The sequence below is a fragment of the Chelon labrosus genome (assembly GCF_963514085.1).
Source record: "Chelon labrosus genome assembly, chromosome: 6".
NCBI classification, from domain to species: Eukaryota; Metazoa; Chordata; class Actinopteri; order Mugiliformes; family Mugilidae; genus Chelon; species Chelon labrosus.
In genome coordinates this window covers 6,100,971-6,120,321 of record NC_140342.1, presented here as the reverse complement: position 1 = coordinate 6,120,321, position 19,351 = coordinate 6,100,971, and the positions used below count along the sequence as shown (strand labels likewise).

The 19,351-nt window shown below is 40.5% G+C and overlaps 1 protein-coding gene across 1 annotated transcript in view; it reads left to right on the top strand.

Annotated features, from left to right (window-relative positions):
- The window catches only part of carmil3 (capping protein regulator and myosin 1 linker 3), a 75,976-nt gene that overhangs the window by 19,332 nt on the left and 37,293 nt on the right, over positions 1-19,351 (top strand). The window contains exons 6-14 of the mRNA XM_084546860.1: positions 1,532-1,626; positions 2,004-2,074; positions 2,236-2,309; positions 8,197-8,272; positions 9,415-9,503; positions 11,414-11,508; positions 12,702-12,788; positions 16,502-16,611; positions 17,660-17,737. Coding sequence (XP_084402986.1) covers positions 1,532-1,626; positions 2,004-2,074; positions 2,236-2,309; positions 8,197-8,272; positions 9,415-9,503; positions 11,414-11,508; positions 12,702-12,788; positions 16,502-16,611; positions 17,660-17,737 — 775 coding nt within the window. The remainder of the gene's footprint in view (positions 1-1,531; positions 1,627-2,003; positions 2,075-2,235; positions 2,310-8,196; positions 8,273-9,414; positions 9,504-11,413; positions 11,509-12,701; positions 12,789-16,501; positions 16,612-17,659; positions 17,738-19,351) is intronic.

Here is a 19,351-nt window from a genome sequence, read left to right as displayed (position 1 = left end):
AAGGTGTTACCATTTTAAAAAATTCTAAGCAGCTGTGCTTCGTTTATTGGGCACAGGATCATTTTAGCCCTGAATGTGTACGACAAATACCCGGTTGGTGCTTTCATTTAACAGGAAGTAGTCTGACCATGTGTTTTTATTTATGTTCTTGTTTGCAGGAAGAGTGCTTGCAGAGAAATGGGATGGGTGGGGTTGTACTCACTCAATCATTCGCACTTGAGAGCAGCTGAGTTCCATTGTTAAGTCTCATGGGCTCTTAAATGGCTAGGAGTCCAGTGCCTTGCTTGAGGGCACTGTAGCAGCAGAGGAAGTACAATATTTACTATCCACTTTTACCCTAACCTGTAACTGACACCAGATGCCTTCTGATAACAACACCACTTATCAATAATCCTAAATTGTGTCCTTGCAGACCAAAGACATGGTGAGAACAATATTCTAGAATGGCTTTATGGGTTTTTACTAAAATGTCTCAACAACTTTTGGATAGATTACCATATCCATGGGGCCCAGAGGATCAATTGTAATGTCTGAGAATTGTTTACTTTTCCTCTAGCAACACTATGAGACTAATTTGTGGATTTGAGACAACTATTAAACATTTTGATTATATGCCCAAAGCTTGGCTTTAGGGACCAGTTTCTTCCAGGTATGTGGCAAGTATCAGATTTTTCGCCAAAAAGTAAAGCTGAAGCAAAGGCAACGGGACTTGTCTAAATGAGTTCTGAAAGACTGATGGGGATTTATTAGGAACATCTGTGGGTGGTGCCCACCTAAAACTCGCATGACTAGGGCCTATAAGTATACTTACCTGTAATTGGAAGAATTTGTATTGATCCTGTTTTCTTGCCCCAATCAGTGATGAATGGCCAGTCAATGGCCACAGGCTCCAGTCTGAAGGGGTGAACAGGGCTGAAACCTTTTGCCCCCCAGAGATTATGAGACTGTGTTGTAAACTGATGGCAAATTATAGCTCAGTCCATCTCCACTTTTCAGAGAAGGATTTTCCAATTTGACATCCTCTCTCACACCACCTGTTTAAAATGTGTACGTTATTTTCCTCAAGTGTTTTTGAGTGTCTCTTGTCTTTCAGGTGTGGGAGGACTGCTGAATCAGGGCCAGACGAGCTCGCTCTCCTTTGTTGAGCCATTCATTTGCAAGGGTGTTATATTGTTTCCCCAATGTACTGCACAGAGCGGCGTAAAATACGTTGCTCTTTTAGAGCTTCGACATTGCTGCAGTATGTAGTTTATGCAGTTCAGTGGAGTGAGGAGTGTGTGGACTTATACATTGAGGAAACAAAATAAAACACCTTCGCAAATGCATGGCTCAACATAGGAGACGCAGCCCTCCAGCCCAGGATTCAGCTGTCCTCCTACACCTGATGGCTGAACATTTTAAGCATTACATCTGCTTAGCATCAGCATGATTGTATTGTCATTGTGAGCATGTTGGCATTAGGGACAGGCGCAGATCTGCAGAGCTGGTAGCATTCGCTACAAGTAGAAACCTTTTCGTCTCTTTCTTTCAGTCCTCCTATCTGTCGAGCAGAGGGAGACTTGCCCGATGGGAGTCACAAGTTTTCTCCAAGCTCTGAATCGTCATTAGAGCCTCAGAAAACCTGTGGTGAGTCTGCTACCCTTCTGACGACATCGTGCACGCATTCAGACAAGTCAGAGTCCATCCACCCACTGACTCACATAAGTCATTCTGAAGACTCGACCTTAAGTGGGTCAGAAGACCAGAGGTAGCGAATGCGCTCACTTTCTGCTGGTAACCCTGTTAATCTACAAGAAGAGCTCTTTCATGGTGCTGTACTTTCATCTCACCTCAATATTTACAGCTAATCTCTCTGAGCCGACTTTCTCAGTGTCATTCTTTCCTCTTTGATCTTTAGCCTGCACCCTCTCATACGTCCTCGCCCCTTCTTTATTCTGACCTTGCCTTTTCTGATCTGTTATGGTCTGGCTTGGATTGATTTGTTGTCTTCTTGTCATATTCAGGAGGTTTTTCTGAGACCTATGCCGCTCTTTGTGACTACAACGGAATTGGCTGCAAGGAAGAAGTGCAGTGGGTGAGTAGCTTGTTGTACAGAACCACCTCTTGTTTGTTGTTGTTTTTTTTTTAACTTTCGGCAAATACTATCTTTTGCACAGTTGGAGATATAGATTTATTTTTATGTTAATGTCATGTTTGTTTTTTCCTGCTTTGTGTCTTCCTTGCTTTCTGTTGTAGGATGTTGACACAATCTACCACTCTCAGGACAACAGGGAGTTCAACTTGTTGGATTTCAGCCATCTTGACAGCAGGTGACATAGTTTACACACATCCTAACCCCACCCCGGCTCATTATAGTGTGCAAATTGAACTATTTGGAAAAACTCAATTAACTTGTGCCAAACTTAGACTACTGCGCTATATAGTGCAGCCAGTGTTGGCTCTGTACTCAAGCACATTGGATTTCAAATGTGAAATGAGGTTACAGTGCCGACTTTCAACATTAATTTGTACGTGTTTACATCTGGACGAGGGGACATTTTGGAATGAGAAAGTAATTGGACAAGTTAATGGAAACTCATTATAATGAATATTTGTCAGTTCTACTGCAGTCAATGTCTGGCTGATGTCTGTAACCCACGGACATCGGCCAGACATTTGGCATACTCTCTGTGAAGCTCTGCCAGAACTGTGCTGCAGCCACCTTTTGTTTTTTTTTTCAGGGCTATTATTTACTTTTCTGTCTGGTCTGAAGAAAGTGAAAATAAAGTAAATTACATTGCCAGTCAAAACCATTCCATGGGTTAGCCCAATGTACATATACAGTAACTGCCTACGTTTAATTTTTAGAAAGCGTGTGTTTCCCGATTAACTTAAAGAGACATACAACCACTTTTAAGTAAAATGGGATTAAATGTCACATCATACTTACATAGCTTCCAAACAGATTATTCATTCATTCATTTTCTGTAACCGCTTGTCCTGTGAAGGGTCGCGGGAGGGCTGGAGCCTATCCCAGCTGTCATCAGGCTAGAGCCCTGGACAGGTCCCCAGTCTGTTGCAACCATTCACACTCACATACAAACCTATGGCCAGTTTAGAATCACCAGTGAACCTAACGAGCCGGAGTACCCGGAGAGAACCCATGCAGACACAGGGAGAACATGCAAACTCCACACAGAAAGGACCCAGTCTGCCCATGAATTCAAACCCAGAACCTTCTTGCTGTGAGGCATCAGTGCTAACCATCACGCCACTGTGCCGCCCCAAACAGACTATGATGAAATCAAACAAAATAACACAGAAAATAGCTTTATAATGTCAAAGCCAGTCATTCATTTCAGTTGCACAGGTTTTTTCTGTAGAAGCAGAAATAGTTCTACATGTCCTTGAATTGCATTACTAAGACATATCCACATTGTTTAATGAGCACAAACGTCTTGAAATGAAATAAGCTATTGGCCAAGTTGCTTTCTAAGTGTAATCAGAGTGTGTAAAACTGTTCTTTGTCTTTTGCATGAGTCAGTGGTACAGTTCTCTAATATTACTCTCTGGATTAAAAGATGCCACTTCATGTGAACAGAAATCCCCAAATACTCTACCATTATTATTCAGTCTATGCTGATGAATGAATGAATGAATTCAGAGAAATCATTCTCTGGAAAACTGTAAACTGGTCTACTTGACTCTAGTGTGTGTGTGTACACTGCGCAGTCTGCACAGTTTCGGCATTTTGTTTGTGGACATGTCAAGGAAACCCAATACATTATTAAGCAAGAACAGCGTTTTGAACTCTGTAAGTGAAAATCTATCACTATAAAAACACATCTTTTCAAACACATACACACCTTGCATATGAAAGATCACGAGGTACCTGTGTAATTTTATCATGAAATCAGTATTACATTCCCAGATATAATAAAGTGGTCATTACACATTTGTCACAGGTCACCAAGTCAACCACAACGGAAGTCACTGTAGCTGAAGCTGAAATCCAGCTCTTAAACATCACCGTTATTTTTTTGCGTGAATTCAGTTTCTCTGGAGTACAGACCCAAAATAATGAGAACATATCTTTGTCATAATAGTTTCTGACTGCACTGTAGTTCTGGAAGACTTTTCATTCGGCATTATTGTGTCCTGTAAAAAGAAATGTTTCCCAGACGGTACGGTATGTCTCATCCACTGTCACTACTCATCTTATTTGATGTTACAGTGGCTATTTGTCTAACTAGACCCTCCCTTGATAAAATGTTGAGTGCATAAGTCTTGTATTCGCTGCTGTACTCACTTTGCTTCCTTTCCTTGTCTTAGGTGTTGTTAGACGTGTGGTAGATCATACAGAAGGGGATTGATATACTTGTCAGTGGCAGAATCTTGGCCTCTGAAAGAGCTGTAAGCTGCCATGTGTGTTCTCCTGTGTCTTCCTTCTGGTATCTCCTGTTTCCTTTCTCAGACATATCGAGGAAGCGCGTACCCAAGCGCTGAACATCATAAAAAGATTTGACGGCAAATGGAGAATTCAAACTACCTGACTAGTCCTTTGTTTGAGGAATGTCTTGTCCTTAAAAAAAAAAAAAACGAGGCTATGGATTCTGCTTTCTTTTATAGCAACAACACTTGCCTGAAGAGGAAACGTTGAGCCTAAAAAAATGCATATCTCATCATAGGAGTGGAGCCTTACTCTGATGCTAAATCAAAAAGCCATTCATAGAAACATGATTGTGGCAGCAGCTCATGAATATGTTAATATCTTTCATATTGAGAGCCAGAATCACTGCATTGCTGTTGTTTTTCCTCATTTGTCTTTATATACTGTGTGATAAAGAGGAGACTGCTTGCCCGTGCTTATTTTAAGAGATTTCTTTAACTTATTGTTTGAGCCCACAATCCAGTGCTCACTTAGGCTGTATGAAATTGACTCTCAGGAGATAAAGATTTGCCAAAAGTACAATCAGAATCACAAAAACAATGCAGGGAAATATTCAAAGTTTTCAAATAACCAAAAGCTAAGGATCTTTTTAGCCTGAAGCTATTTGTGGTAGACTACTATTGTTCTCACTCTTCCTCCCTTCTTTCCACATTTCTATTCCCTCCATCTGCTCTGATAGAGCGCATCCGCCGTCACCAAGAGCGATGTGCCGCTGCTTTTTCTGCTGACTGCTGTCCGCCCGAACGGACGTCTCTGCTTATTCCTGTTGACTGAAAGCGGACACCTTTTTCTCTGGCCCTGTCTCATCCTCTTGTCATCCACTTCCTCTATTTTCTCCCCATTCATTTTCCTCAGCTGAGTCACTTGCAGGCTCTCAGACTCTGCCTGTCACTGTTGGTTCTGTCTGGCCGCTGCAGGGTGACATGATGTCACAGAAGGGGGAAGTGTGTGAATTTAAGGCAGAGATTTTGTGCTTGTGTACATTTGTTTATTTCATGTGTTTGTGTGAGAAAGAGAAGAATGGTTACGCTTTGTTGCCTCGATAACTTGCCGGCTCCCCTCTTGGCAATCCTCTATGTGCTTACACACATACTAAGACACTCCAGTCCAGATGCAGGATCCAACTGTTGTCTGACTTTCTGACTGATTTAGTTCATTCTGTTACTGAAGTAGGACCTCAAGTGCATAACTACACTGCTACCATCTGCCTCACCTGTCACAATTGCAGGACCTTATTCCTGTTTAGAACAGAGTGCACTCTGTGATGGTGATTTATTTCAGTGAAGCACTTTCATATGCCTTAGATCCAGGATTTTTTTTACATGAAGATAATGATTGGTTTGTCACACTTCCACATCAGTCACATTGCTGTGGTGTTCATCATAAATATTTATGGTCTTTGCTCTTTGACCTTTAGTGTTATCAATCAGGTAAAATATCTCATTTCTTAACAACTAGGAGATTCTAATTAAGTGCTGTAATATTCAATCCCCCCTTGGATGAATATGAATGCGACCCCCTGCTAACCTCAATCACTACGAATGATTGTATGTCATTATGACATTCACTGGGTACATTTTTGCTCCCCAGAGGATAAACCCTGTCTTCTGCTTACATTTCATAATAGTTCCTCAGTTTTGTCCACTAGCCACTGTAATAAATAAATTTTACTTGTTGCCTTTAAATTCTACCACTCAGATTTTGATTTGAGTGAGCCCATAACCACCTCAGGACAAACTTAATATCAGCTCTGTTTTTGGTTAAATCTAAGAAGATCAAAAGCACAGTTCCACAGGGTGTTTTCAGTGCTCGCTTATTTTTTTCTTCTTCTTCTTTAAGTGCTACTCAGTCATTTTAGGCTTTACTAATCATGATTAATAATGCGCAGAGGTGACCAACATTTGCATCACCCTGAACCCTGATGATGACACAGCTTAAAGGAATAATTTGAAAGTTACATTAGAAGATTGCTACCACTGTCATATCAGTATGGTAACATGAGTGGGGCCAATCTTCTCACCTAACTCAGCAAGAAAACACTTGAAAAATTCAGCATCAAAATTGTAAACTGTCTGTTTTGTTTGCACTAGTTAACAACCTAAGTCCATTCAAAACAAAACAAAAGTAGGGAATTTGTGCTTTATATCTATTACTTTACTACCATCTATGTCATCTATTTTGTAAACTCCAGTTCCACCATAACCTTTGCCCTTACCGAAAACTGAATCTAATTATGATCTTAACCTTGGACACAACCCTAACTGATAAAAACCTGTGACCAAGACACTTACAAAAGTAATTTAAGTTTCCCAAAATCAATAGCAAGTCCACAAGTAAAAGCAACTCTTTAACAGACCTTGAAACTTAATGCTGAACTTATATTTTATTACACTTTTTGGCTAGTTTAGCAAAAATGTCCCAGCAGGCATGTGACTGTTGAAGGAAGGGGCGGTCCTTCGACAACAACACTCAAACTGGTGATCCTGTTTTTCATACTTTATTCTCTCCATAGTAGGAAAAGTAGTAGAATCTGAAAATGAGCCTGAGGGCGTAGACCGCTGACCTGAATATTTTCTGTTTGTGCGTGAAAGAACAAGCGAATCTGGAGTGTCCATGTTGATATTGATTTGTATTTTCCCCAAAGCCGTACATTTAATGACTGTTAACCTTTCAGTCCGCTCCCCTGCCTGTGATTCCTGCAGAGGGAATTCTGTTTTTATCTATCTGAACTAAACCTTAATCTTATCTTTATGTCCCCGTTCTTCGCCTGAATTGATCCCTGTGAAGACAGTAAACAGCAGGCGATTGACCTGCTGCGCCGTCATGTCCACATGTACAGTACAAGTTGACAAACACTCCAACACACTGCATGACTGAGTGAGACATCATAGAGGTCAATTACATGTCCTGCTGTCAAAACACGAATCAGCCGGTGTTGATGATGAATCTCGACGTGTGCATCATCTGCTTACAGACACACGCCGACTCAGCTGTGTTAGTCAGAGTGGACTGGTCTAATGGCTGGCATTGTAATGAAAAAGGAACACAGCCTGTGGCCATTTTACTCCTCTGAGATAAACTGTAATGTCCTGGCTATTGCAGTTACTGGCAACAGGGCTCTCCTTGGCTAGATTACCCTCGTTCCTCCTCTCTCTTTTCTTTCACTTTGTATTTTCCCAGCTCTCTCTATCATCCTGCCGTCCTCTCTGGATTTGTTCTTTCTCTGTGCCTCTCCTCTCTCTGTGTTGCTGCTTGTTTGTCAGATGATGAATAGCAGGTGTAGCAGCAGCATGGCTTTAGTTGGGCCTTGGAGGATTCTAAAACTCTCTCTCTTTCACTCTTCTTTCCTCTGCTCCCTCCCAAACACACACATACAGAGGCTCTGTATCTGTGTGCACAGGACTGGATATGGCAGTGTTTGAGGTCTGTCGCTGGGATCAAACTGTGGCTTTATTGAATAATCCACTGACCCAGCCATCGATCTTTACATCTCTCTCTCTTTTTCTTCATTCCCTGCTTCTGCTCCTCAGCGGGGCTGCAGTATCAGTCATCTTTTAGAAAGCAGCCCTGCCCATGGTGTTCTTCCTGCCACAATGATAAACTGCTTGTTATCAAACGGCGGGCAAAGAAAAAAGTTTGGCCCGAGATAATGTGAATTTATAGATCAGTGACATCAAGTGGATTGGAGCAGATGGAGTTTGCTAATTTAAAGGTTTGAATTTTACCTCTAATAAACGTGTGTTTGTGTGTGTGTCTCTTCATTCCAGGGACTTGGCAGTGATCGTGGCATCCATTGCGTACAACACCTGGTTCACCAAGCTATACTGCAAAGACATGCGAATAGTAACTATCTCTTTTTTTAAATGTCTTTTTCACTTCCTTATAAACCTTCTTGCCAGATGTAGACTACCGATCAATTTGCTTTTTAACATTTCTCCCCTTGTGTTCTCTGCTAGCCGGTGTGTTAGCAGAATGCATTGATTTTATTAAATCGGCTTGTTTACCTGCTCTTTCTGCACCAGTCCAAAGATTTTCACAAACATCTAAATTATTATTTCATTCATTTACACTTAACTATATAGGAAATATTCAGTAATAAACAAACTTGAAGTACTGCAAAAAGCAGATCCACCACATTTTAGATCTATTGTATGCATTCTTAAGGTTGCTCTTTATAGTCCATGAATTCAGATGGCAGTTTATATAACGTGCAAAAAGGAATGATGATTGACACGATCTCTGACTGGTTCACAATTTCTAGGTCATCCTGACTCAGTTTGCCATTGATCTGGACCTGCACATCTTGCAGATAAAGCATACTGTGTAAGCCTCCATGGCATGCTGTTCAGAGAGAAGAGATGCACTCATTGAAAATCAAGTGAAGAAAGCAAGTCTGAAAGAGAAAGCTGAGTCAAGGTTTACCTTGAGCATACTTTTATGCATCTATTTAACATTACATGACATCTTTATTAAATATTCATAATATGCACTCGAATAAGTGCCCAAGGTGAATTACCTGAAGGACCTAAACAGATAAGCTTACGGTTATTGAATTAGTTGTGCTTCAAAGATCTCTGAAAATGAATGGTTGTTTTCTACTTTAGTATTAGTCTGTAAAGCTGTTATTTAGAATCCACACAAGGGCAATACCATACACAACCTCATTCATAAAACTGTCCTGACTGTGCCAGATCTGCAATAGAGTAACCAGGGTTGAACCAGAGACTTATGCTACAGTAATGAGATTTTGTCATAATATACAGATTTGCACTACAATAAATTTGCAATAAATGGATTCATCTAATCTTAATCAAACTTTTATCTTTTGGGGACCAAACAATTAGATGTTTCTTTTGAAATATAATCTGGGGATTTGTCGTTAATGAAAGCCACAGCACTCCTCTGAGTTAAAATTCTCCGTCTAGATTCTTCTCCCTTTCGATCTGGAAACCTCTGGTGACCTGTGTTTGTGTGTTCGTCTTCAGGGGTCTGAGGTGGTGGACCAGGTTCTGCACACAGTCAGCAAGTCCAACAGCCTGGAGGAGCTCACTCTGGAGAATGCAGGACTCAAATCGTAGGTGTTCTCTTTCTTGACATCATCATCAGCCCCGTCTGACACCCCTCTCAGTTAAATCTAATTTTCTCTCCTTTTCTTCTCCGTGCACCTCACCTCTACTCTTTTGTCCTCTCACTCTCTCAAGTCGTTTCTCTCCCCTCTCATTTTCTCCTTCTTTTGTATCCTCTCTTCTCACTTCCACCCCTCTTTTCTCACCTGTTCACCTTAGCTGGTCCCCCCTCTACTTCTCCTCACCCTCCCACGCTGGTCCCCTCCTCTGTTGACCTTTCCAATTCTGTCTCTCTGCCTTTACCTCTCGCTCACTCACCTCTCTTAACCTCCGCTCTTTCATCCAATAAAGCTCTAATAAAGCCTCCCGCCTGTCCGTCCTGTGGCAGGCCTATTGTTTCCCCACTGAAACATTAGTGAAATTTCGGGGAGGACGTTTCACCTTGCATGCATGGCTAGCATCAGTTAGCAGAGTAGTGTCCTCATTTAGTATTAATTGAGATGAATTGGCTGCCTTGGGGCAAGATGATTTACTGCAGCATAATGAAGTTTTTATCCTTGTATTCAATCACTTTCAATTGAAAAGATAATCTTTGTTAGGGGCTCTCTACAATCACCAAAATCACCAAAAATACCCTTCAACAGCAAAAAGAAAATGGTAAACTTAAGTACATTATAATACCGTAAGATACTCCCCCTGAAATGTACAGAGATGTGATTTTAAATGTGTGATTGAAAAGGTGAGCAAATTGTGTGTGTGTGTGTGTGTGTGTGTGTGTGTGTTTTTTCCTAACAAAAAGGCTGACACCAGAACACCTTTCAGTTGATTTGTTTTCTTCCAGTGAATAGCAATTCTAATCAAACACATCTTTTGTGAACAGCAGTAAATTGCCTTTTCAATGTGTTTTTTGTGAGATTACTTACAGTGTCGGTCGTAACAGTAGGTACACTTCCTGCAGTCCCCATCAATGTTTTAGCAACACTTCAGTAACACAACAAAGGAGCTCCTTGACCTTTGAAAGTCCTTCACTGCTCATTGCACTTTGTGGTTGTTTTGAGTTTTTCATCTTCACCATGCAGAATGTTACGTATTCTACAGCGGAAGACTGCTGTAGAAAGTTTCTCACCTAAAGTTAAAGAATTTAAGATGTTTGGAAGCCAGTGTTCAATGCAATGTCTTCAATATTAAGTTGTCTGTTGAACTAATCCTGAGAATTAACCTTCTGTTATCTAGGTGTGTAGTCCAGAGCAGAGCAGTTTTATATGTTCAAACATACCAATAGGAGTTCTTTAAGGCAGCTGCTGTATTATGGCTATGTTTTGCAGCTAGTGGACGATTCTGTGCAAATGTGTTGGCAACCAGCAGACACGAATCAACGTTGGCGAGTCTAATGTCTAATGCCTACTTGTATCTCTCCAGAGGGAAATATTTGACTCTTTAGCAGTTAAATGCACCGTGTTCACCAACTGACTTAGTCTGTCTGCAGTTTGATGCTGAGTGCAGAGCCTTTTCCTCTAATTCTTGCTTCAACTGGAAATAGGTTTATGAGAATGGTGAATAAAACTGCTGAGAGTTTCTAGAAGAAAACTGGTATACAAGAACTTTAGCCAGCAAATTTATTATTTAATTCAAAATGTCTAAGCATCAGCTTTTGGTACACAAAAACAACTAATTGCTAAGTACATACTTATTGTAATTTCTTAAAAGTAGCACAGGCACATTGGAGATACATTTTCTTTATATTTGACCTCCCAAAACTTCAGCCTGAGTAAAATTTTAGGTGAAATTGTGGGCCTTTATAAAGTGCACTATGGTAAATTAGGGAACAGTCATGATGGATTTATTCAGTCTTTGAGACCAGTATTGAATTAGCAATTTTCCAGAGAATTCAATTTTTCCTTTTCAACGTTGTCTCCAGGGATTTCCCGCAGAAGATGGCATCGGCGCTGTCGGAGAATCCAGCCTCTGTGATTCACTCTCTCAACCTGGCTCATAACACACTAGACAACCAAGGTACCGGGCTTGGACTCTGAGAACCCTATCTCCTCTTCCTGCTGCTGTCTCTCTCAGGGCACCTCTGGTTGTTCTTTTGCTATTACTTCGCCACAGCGTTTGTTTGTGTTCAAAGAATTCAAAATCAATCTCTGTCCTCGCAGAACCTTTATTTTCACTTTCTTCATTTCTTTCCGTGTTCTCTCTCATTTGTCTTTTAAGCTATATGTGTATGAGTGGTCTTTTGTTTTTCTGGTGTTGCAACACTCCACACAACTTGAATATCTTACCACTCTCCTTGTGCATACAATTAGTGGTTGCAGAGTTTTAATTGTCTGCATTAATCACTGTCATATATCCACCAATATGCATCCTTCTGCTTTCTGTGCAAGCGGATTGAAAGAGAGGAGGACTGAGGTGTATGTGCATTTGTGTGAGCCAGGGTCAGGCTTTGCATGCACGCCAGCATCCCTCATTAGCTAATTTCTGTCCTCCCGCCTGACACTTGTCACTTCCACTCCCCTCAATAAATTCTTTGTGCTCACTCTTAACCCCTGTCTGTGTGTGTGGTTGTCTGTGTGTGTGTTTACATGTGTGCCCGCTTACTTACTTCATTGTGATTATGACCACACAACTGCTGCAGCCTTAACTGTCACAATAATACCCATCATCACAACAAAGAGTGACCTTCAGCTCCAGGTTTTGGTGCCTTACAGAGTTCTGTATACACACAACGGAAAAATGAGAATGCCAGGGTGATGCAGGAGCCAGCAGGCTAGGTTTGGCAGTACAATAAATTCCATTTTTAATAAAGCAGACTCCTTTATATTATCATCATGGCAGCAATGTGTTTAATAAAACTGCTGAGCTGAAACTGCGTATTATGTAATTTGGCTTGGCGTAATGCGTTCACATGGGGTGGTTTTTGCAGCTTGTACTGTATGTGGGAGAAAGTGTTTCTGTAAAGTACATTGGTGTGTTGTTTTTTTAGCTGCGTGTGTGTTTTGGAGTGGATCTAATGGTGGTCTAAATCATTTCCTAGAATCTAGTCGAGTCCTGAAAAAGATTTTTGCTTCACTGTTATTGATGGTTATGAAAACGGTTGACAGTGTGCTTTTGGAATTTGGTAAACCATTGTAAAAAATAATATTTTCACTTGGTTAAGTAAAAGTAGAAAGTCTTTATCTTTTCTCTGTCTCCTCTCCTCCTACCAGGAGTCTCCAACCTGATTCAACAGGTGTGTCGCCTCAACAAAGGTCTGCGCCTCCTCAACCTCTCCAAGACTTCCCTCTCCTCCAAGGGTAAGTGTGCTCCTCTGAGACACAGCAGCCCCTAGTGGCTGACCCTCAACACTTTATTTGTGCTATTATTAAATATAAATAAGCATGTGATTAATATTTTCAGTGCCTACAAAAGAGTCTAGCTTGAAGGCAGAGTGGGAGCTTTGTGTAAAAGGAAGCTTTGAACTCAGGCTGGTCTGTTCAAGAAACACTCTTTAAACCACAATGTTGCCTCGCCGCTCCGCTGCAGTGGGTCTGAGCTGACGTTTTCTCATGCATCTAAACAGACCAGTGAATTTGCTGCGTGATCTATCTGCCAAATAATAATCAGGTCAGAATCATAAGTAGTTGATCTGCTTTTACCCCCCTAAAATCCAACATAGGCATTAGTGCTGTGTCCTAGTTCTATTGGGTTTTATCCCAGACAATACAAATCATACACTAGCATTAGAGCAGATTCTGCAAATAATGGTGACGCAGGTGTAAATCCTTACATGTATAGCCCCATTTTGATAGCATTCTAGACGATTACAGCCTATTCTAAAGCATTCTGATCGTCTGTAGCATTCATGGGTAATGCTGTTCATCTGATTTAGCTGATTGGTTTATTTGTGAGATGCAGAGCAGTAGTATATTACCAGCCCTCTGACTGAAGTGCTGTTCATGTGACTTATGCTTCAGATGGGTTCGTATTTGTCGTTTTATTGAAGTATCTGAAAATTTTTGATGAGGTCAAAGTTGACAAGTTGTGACGTGTTTGCTAACATTTTCAGATATTACAGAAGTGAATGACAAATTATTATGCTGCAGTTTAGTTGTATAGAGGTTGGAGGCCGTTACGTTTTGAGCGCTAAGTAATTTGTGTTCACCTTCCCATGTCATAACCACAAGATCACTAGTTCCATTTGAAGGCAGCAACAGTGCGGTTGAGTTCACATTATTACCTTTATGGCTCTTATTTTAATTTATTCAATCACAAGTTATTCATGTTACGAATCCCAACAAAAAAAAATCTGAAATACTTTTTTAAGGGTATATTATGGATTACTGATTGAGTTTACAAAGGGAAAACTCAACCTCTGTGGGCTATATAAACATCACAACCTATAGCTTGGTAAAAACACATTTTTTCCTGTACGTCCTCTGCTTCTGTTGTTACTGCTGAGTAGGGCTTTGACTTTTGCCCAAAAATCATATTCGAAGTTCGTTTGTTTATTAATATTAAAATTCGAATATATTCGAATATTTATTAATTATATTTTGACCATTAAATGTCTTCAGTAAGACTGATATTGGTATCAAACTTAAGTTCTATATTTTCTGTCCACCAGAGGGCAGTGTATCAGTCAATGTTAATAGACTACGTGCACGAAAGGCTGAGTACCGTAAATTCCGGACTATAAGCCGCTACTTTTGTCACTTTCTTTGGACCCTGCGGCTTATACAACGGCAGATGGGTTTTTACAGCTAACGGTCACCAGGGGCGCACTATCATGTCATAGACGATGACACGAGGATTAAGAACTGACTTTTCTGGTATAGTAGGCTGGTTATTTTGATACAGTAAACGGCCGTGTTACTGCACCTTTACTGCTGTGTTGGCTGTTTTCGAAAAAGATGCTGGTTATTTTGTTGAGCAGCCGGGTTACTGCACTTTTGCTGCCGTGTTACAGGCAAGCACTTTTACAAACAAATTAAATTTAGCCATTTAACGTTATTGCCTCGTCAAGCGTTGTAAGCTTTGTTTTTTGTTATACTGCACTACTACGGTACTATGACTGCAGGAAGTGCGCTAGGAGCGCACCGTTGTATTATTTGTGCACTGCACGAATGCTGTTTGTAATGTCAAAGATGTGAAAGTTTGATCGATTGTTTGTTTGATTGATCGAAAGATTTATGTTTGTCAAATGTAAATAAATGGGCTTTGCGTTTCCAAACAGTCATTTCTGTCCCGACAATCCCCTCCGTGGTAGAAGAAACCCTTACGATAATTAAACATTAAAACACCAGCGGTTTAGTCGGGTGCGGCTTATATATGGCACAATCTGCAGTTTCCCCAAAATTTAGCTGGTGCGGCTTATATTCAGGTGCGCCTTATAGTCCGGAAATTCCGGCAGTTATGCGTGTTAAAATTTTTATTATTAAGCAAACAAGATATGCAGTGTCGGAATGAAGATGTAACGGGCAGAATATAACAGAAGATGCTGTTACGACACAGTTAACGCTCCATCGGAAATACACAAGCTTACAGGAACCTTTCGTAAGTCAATGATGCTTTCGGAAGAAAAACACTGTCACACCAGGCGTGAAAAAAAAAACTCGGAATCTGAATTGAAAACAACGTTTACAAGCAAACACATTTACAAAAAATAATTCCCATACAGGTTTGAATATTAAGAGATCCCTAAAATTCGTTTGAATATCTAAAATAATCGAATTATATTCGAATAACGAAGTTCGGAGTCAAAGCCCTACTGCTGAGTGCCTCTGCAGTATGAATGAGAACACGTTGACTGTAATTACAAGGCTACAAGTGTAACATATGTGCCACAGACAATGACCTTTATACCCTATTAGTTTGTGTGAATGGGAAAACCATACTAGGTGCAATATTAAAAGCCAGTGGTTTGACACAGCGATTCAGGGAGAATGCAGCGATGGTGCTGACCTTGAATGGTGCGTGTTGGTATGACTTTGCAGGGGATGAGGCACTTTTTGTTGAATATTTATAGATCTCTCTCTCCCACTCCCCCTCCTTGCCTCTGTCTCTAAAATACCCAAACATATGCCGACACAAGCACACACACTCCCTTCTGCTATGAGCGGGCATGCGTGTGCCTCGTCTTGGATGTGATCAGAAATAGGCAGATGTATTAAACGTGCGCTCACACCGTTACTCCAACACACTTGATAATGTCACACAGACTGGATGACTTCTAAAATCTCCACTTCCAGCAGAATCAAGCGGCTGATGAATAGATGGAGAGGGGATTAGACGCCCTGTCCCCTCTTCCCCTCATTTCCCTCTTAATCGCTACAAATTAGGGATGAAAAGCTTAGTGCCTTTTCCAGCTTCAGAGCGGCATATGCAGTAGCTGCCTCCTTCCACACGCTGCCCAATGCTGGGGAACAGGAGAAATACCTTCCCTGCAACTTCTGGTCGTGATCAATAATATACATTGAAGGATGAATAGAGCACAGAGTGATGATGATTAATAGAGTTTTCTATTTGTTGCAGCAGCTAGAGATTTCTCCTCTGTTGTTACGGCGTCTATATTTAATCCCCAACTTGCCGTGCTGTGTTTTGCCTCAGAGTGAGTTGCAGAGTGAGGATTTTAATGAGGGGTTCCATCGGGCCTGTGGGTGTAATTGTGTAGTGATCTGATTTTAGAGAATCATTTTCTTTTGTTTGGCTTTCAGGGTACACTTGGAAAATGGGATGGGGGGAAAGGTGACAAGCTTCCTCTGAAAGCTCTTTTCATACATGCCAGCCACCTCACAAGTCTGCTCAATTATTATTTTTTGCCACAGAGTTTGCTTACCCTCTGCCATTATGTTGTGTATTCATTAGTTGCTTTGTAAGTCATGTCCAGAGGATTAAATTATCCCACTGAGGGAAAAAAAAAAGATGATTATAAGACAATTAAATGACTCAGTGGTGTACAGTATATACATTGTTAAGCTCCTTATTGATTTTATTATTATTTTTTTTACCATTTCCTTCCCCATATTAGGTGTGGTTTCGTTGTCCCAGGCACTGTGTTCAAGTGACGACTATTCTAATTCTCTGCTGCATCTGGACCTCAGCAAAAACCCAGGGGTATTGTCTGGAGACGACGCCACGGTAATAAGAAACGCACATAACAGGAAATTATTGTGTTTGTTCATTTCCATTGACTTTTTGTGATTCACTTTTCAGATTGCACATAAGAAAAAAATCTTTTTCTTTAATGATTAGTCTGGTTGCCCCAACCCCTATGGATGGAAATGGACACAGATTCTCTTATTTTGCATTACCTTTGAATGGAACTCTAACTTTGGCTTTTTAATAAATAAAACATTTTTAACACATATGGGCATAAAAAGTAAAAACCGATTTCTTCAAAGAGTTTTACATTAATTAGACATATAAAATTAATTATAGATATAAAATACGTGCTATGATTGCATAGGTTTAGAATTTATTATTGAACACTGGACAGGATTTTCCAGCCACAGATATCAAAGGTCAGAACACTAAATTTTGGTCTCATCAGTCCAGAGGGGCTACCTCCAGCCTTCTGGCAAATATGAGCCTGAGTCTTCTAGTTTGCCTGTATGATCACTTCAGCCTGAGCCTCTGAACCTTGGCACTCGTTCAGAGTTGCCTTAGGTCACTTGGCAGCTTCCATCACTTGACTACTTCTTGCTCGCTTCTCCAGTTTTTGCAGGGGGTCTGACCGATGCAGCTGTACCATACGCTTTTCATTGCTTAATAATTGATTTAACTGTACTCCAAGGGATGCTAAAAATCTTTCCTTCGACTTGTGCTTTCAGGCACTTTTTAGTTGAGTTGCAGATACAGGTAAATTTATACTGGCCACAATGCAGTCTCTTAAACCACACATAGGTGAACCCCATTTAACTAGTTGTGTAATTTATAAAACCGATTGGCTCCACCATTGGTTGTTTACTGTTTGTTATTTTAAAGGGTCAAATAACAAAGTTTATATTGTGTTATAAGTAATACATTTAGATCAGTTCATATTGACATAGCGGAGTAACTTTCTGTTGATTAATGTCAAAAAAGCCACATTAAATCAGCTCTGACTGATTCTTCTATCTACTGCATGTTCATCTGCCTCATAGCACATAGACATTCTCTAAAATTCCCTTCCTTTCTTCCCATGCAGAACCTGTACCTGTTCCTGGCCCAGCCCAACTGCCTGGTCCATTTGGACCTTTCTGGGACAGACTGCACCGTGGACTCGGTTAGTACTTGCTGTCTCCGTTACAGTAACTGTTCAGCCAGTGCTGCCTGAGCTCATCTCTAGGATGGGATTCAAGCCAAGAAACAGAAAAGCGCTGGCTTTCTGAGTCTGAATATGCTGCCACACTAAACCTCTGTTGAGTCACTCTTTCTTACATTCTCCTCTGCGCACAATGCTTTGAGTGATGTGTGGAAGCTGTTAGAATCACAATAACAGAAATGTATATCCTCTTATGAATTATACAAATGACGTCTCATGTGAAAAGCTTGCACAATCATTTATTGCGTATTTGTTTCCATCTTTGTCACCACAGAAATATGACTTTGTCTGTGTTGTTGCTGTGTCTAAATTTAGCAAGCAAGCAGTGTCATGCAGCATTAGCAGATACACTGATGGCTCAAAGGATGACAGAGCTTTCACTCTGAGATTTCAATGACCACGCGTGAATATCTGCCCCTGCCGGTTACTGCTGTTAGGGCACTTCTCGCTGGTTTACTGTGAATATACAAGACTCGGGATGTTTTTACTGTCTGTCCCTCCAGAAGATGTAGAGGTTTGTGAACGGGAGGTCACATTTATTGTTTATGTCGAATCGCTGCTGCTTTGTCAGTGCAGTACGGACATGCAAGGTTGGATAGAACAGACATAAATATCCATGTTTTATTGGTCCCTCCACTCTAGGGAGGTTAGAGGTCAGAGTCAGCAACAGATCTTTTGTAGCATTTATTGCTTTCAGCATCTTAAGTTCTGCTGCTGGTCAGCATCACCTCAGCTTAAAGCTCTTACTCTGTTATGTTACAAATTAAATTGGCGATCTGAAGGTCCTAGACTTGAACTTTATGTATCTTTATAATTGCACTCATTGTACTATAGAGGGAAACGTTGGTGCTTTATTATTCATTAATAGCTATACAGTATTTATTTGTTACCGGATACTTTTAAAATATTCATTTACAAAACATAGGATCGGCCCTAAAACAGGATGCAGTGAAAAAATCTTATCACTCTAGAATCTATTTTATAAAATCCTATTTTTTAAACTATAAACTAAACTATAAACTATCAGCACCTCTAATATAGCGTTAGTACAGAGAATATTGATGAGAGAAAATAACAGATTGCAGACTCCACCACTAACAATGACAACTCCTCTGCACATAGTGGTAACAATGTTATGCATATACAGTGAATTTGGAATTTCTAATAAAATGCACATTTTAGCAGATACACTGATGGCTAACATAATCACACATTGTGGACTGGGTCCACTTTATAATTCATCTTGGCCAACTACAACCAAAAGGCTGCTCACACATGAATTCATGTGGATATAGTGCTCCTCTGTACAATGAGAACCTATGCTTTATGCAAATACAGTTCATAGATGTTACTCATGTCATTTCTGGAAGATTTTGAATACAGGACTTGTGAAGGAATTTTTTAAATTGCAGTGTAAATCTTTTACTCCCGGTGCCTTTGAACTACGTACCTTGTAGATGACTGTGATACATTTGCTTTCTTCCTTTGCTGCACTTCACTTCACTTGAGCAGTTTTAAACACCTAAAAGCAGGGAGCTTGTCAGAGAGGAATCTGTTTCATGGAGGACTTGCCCA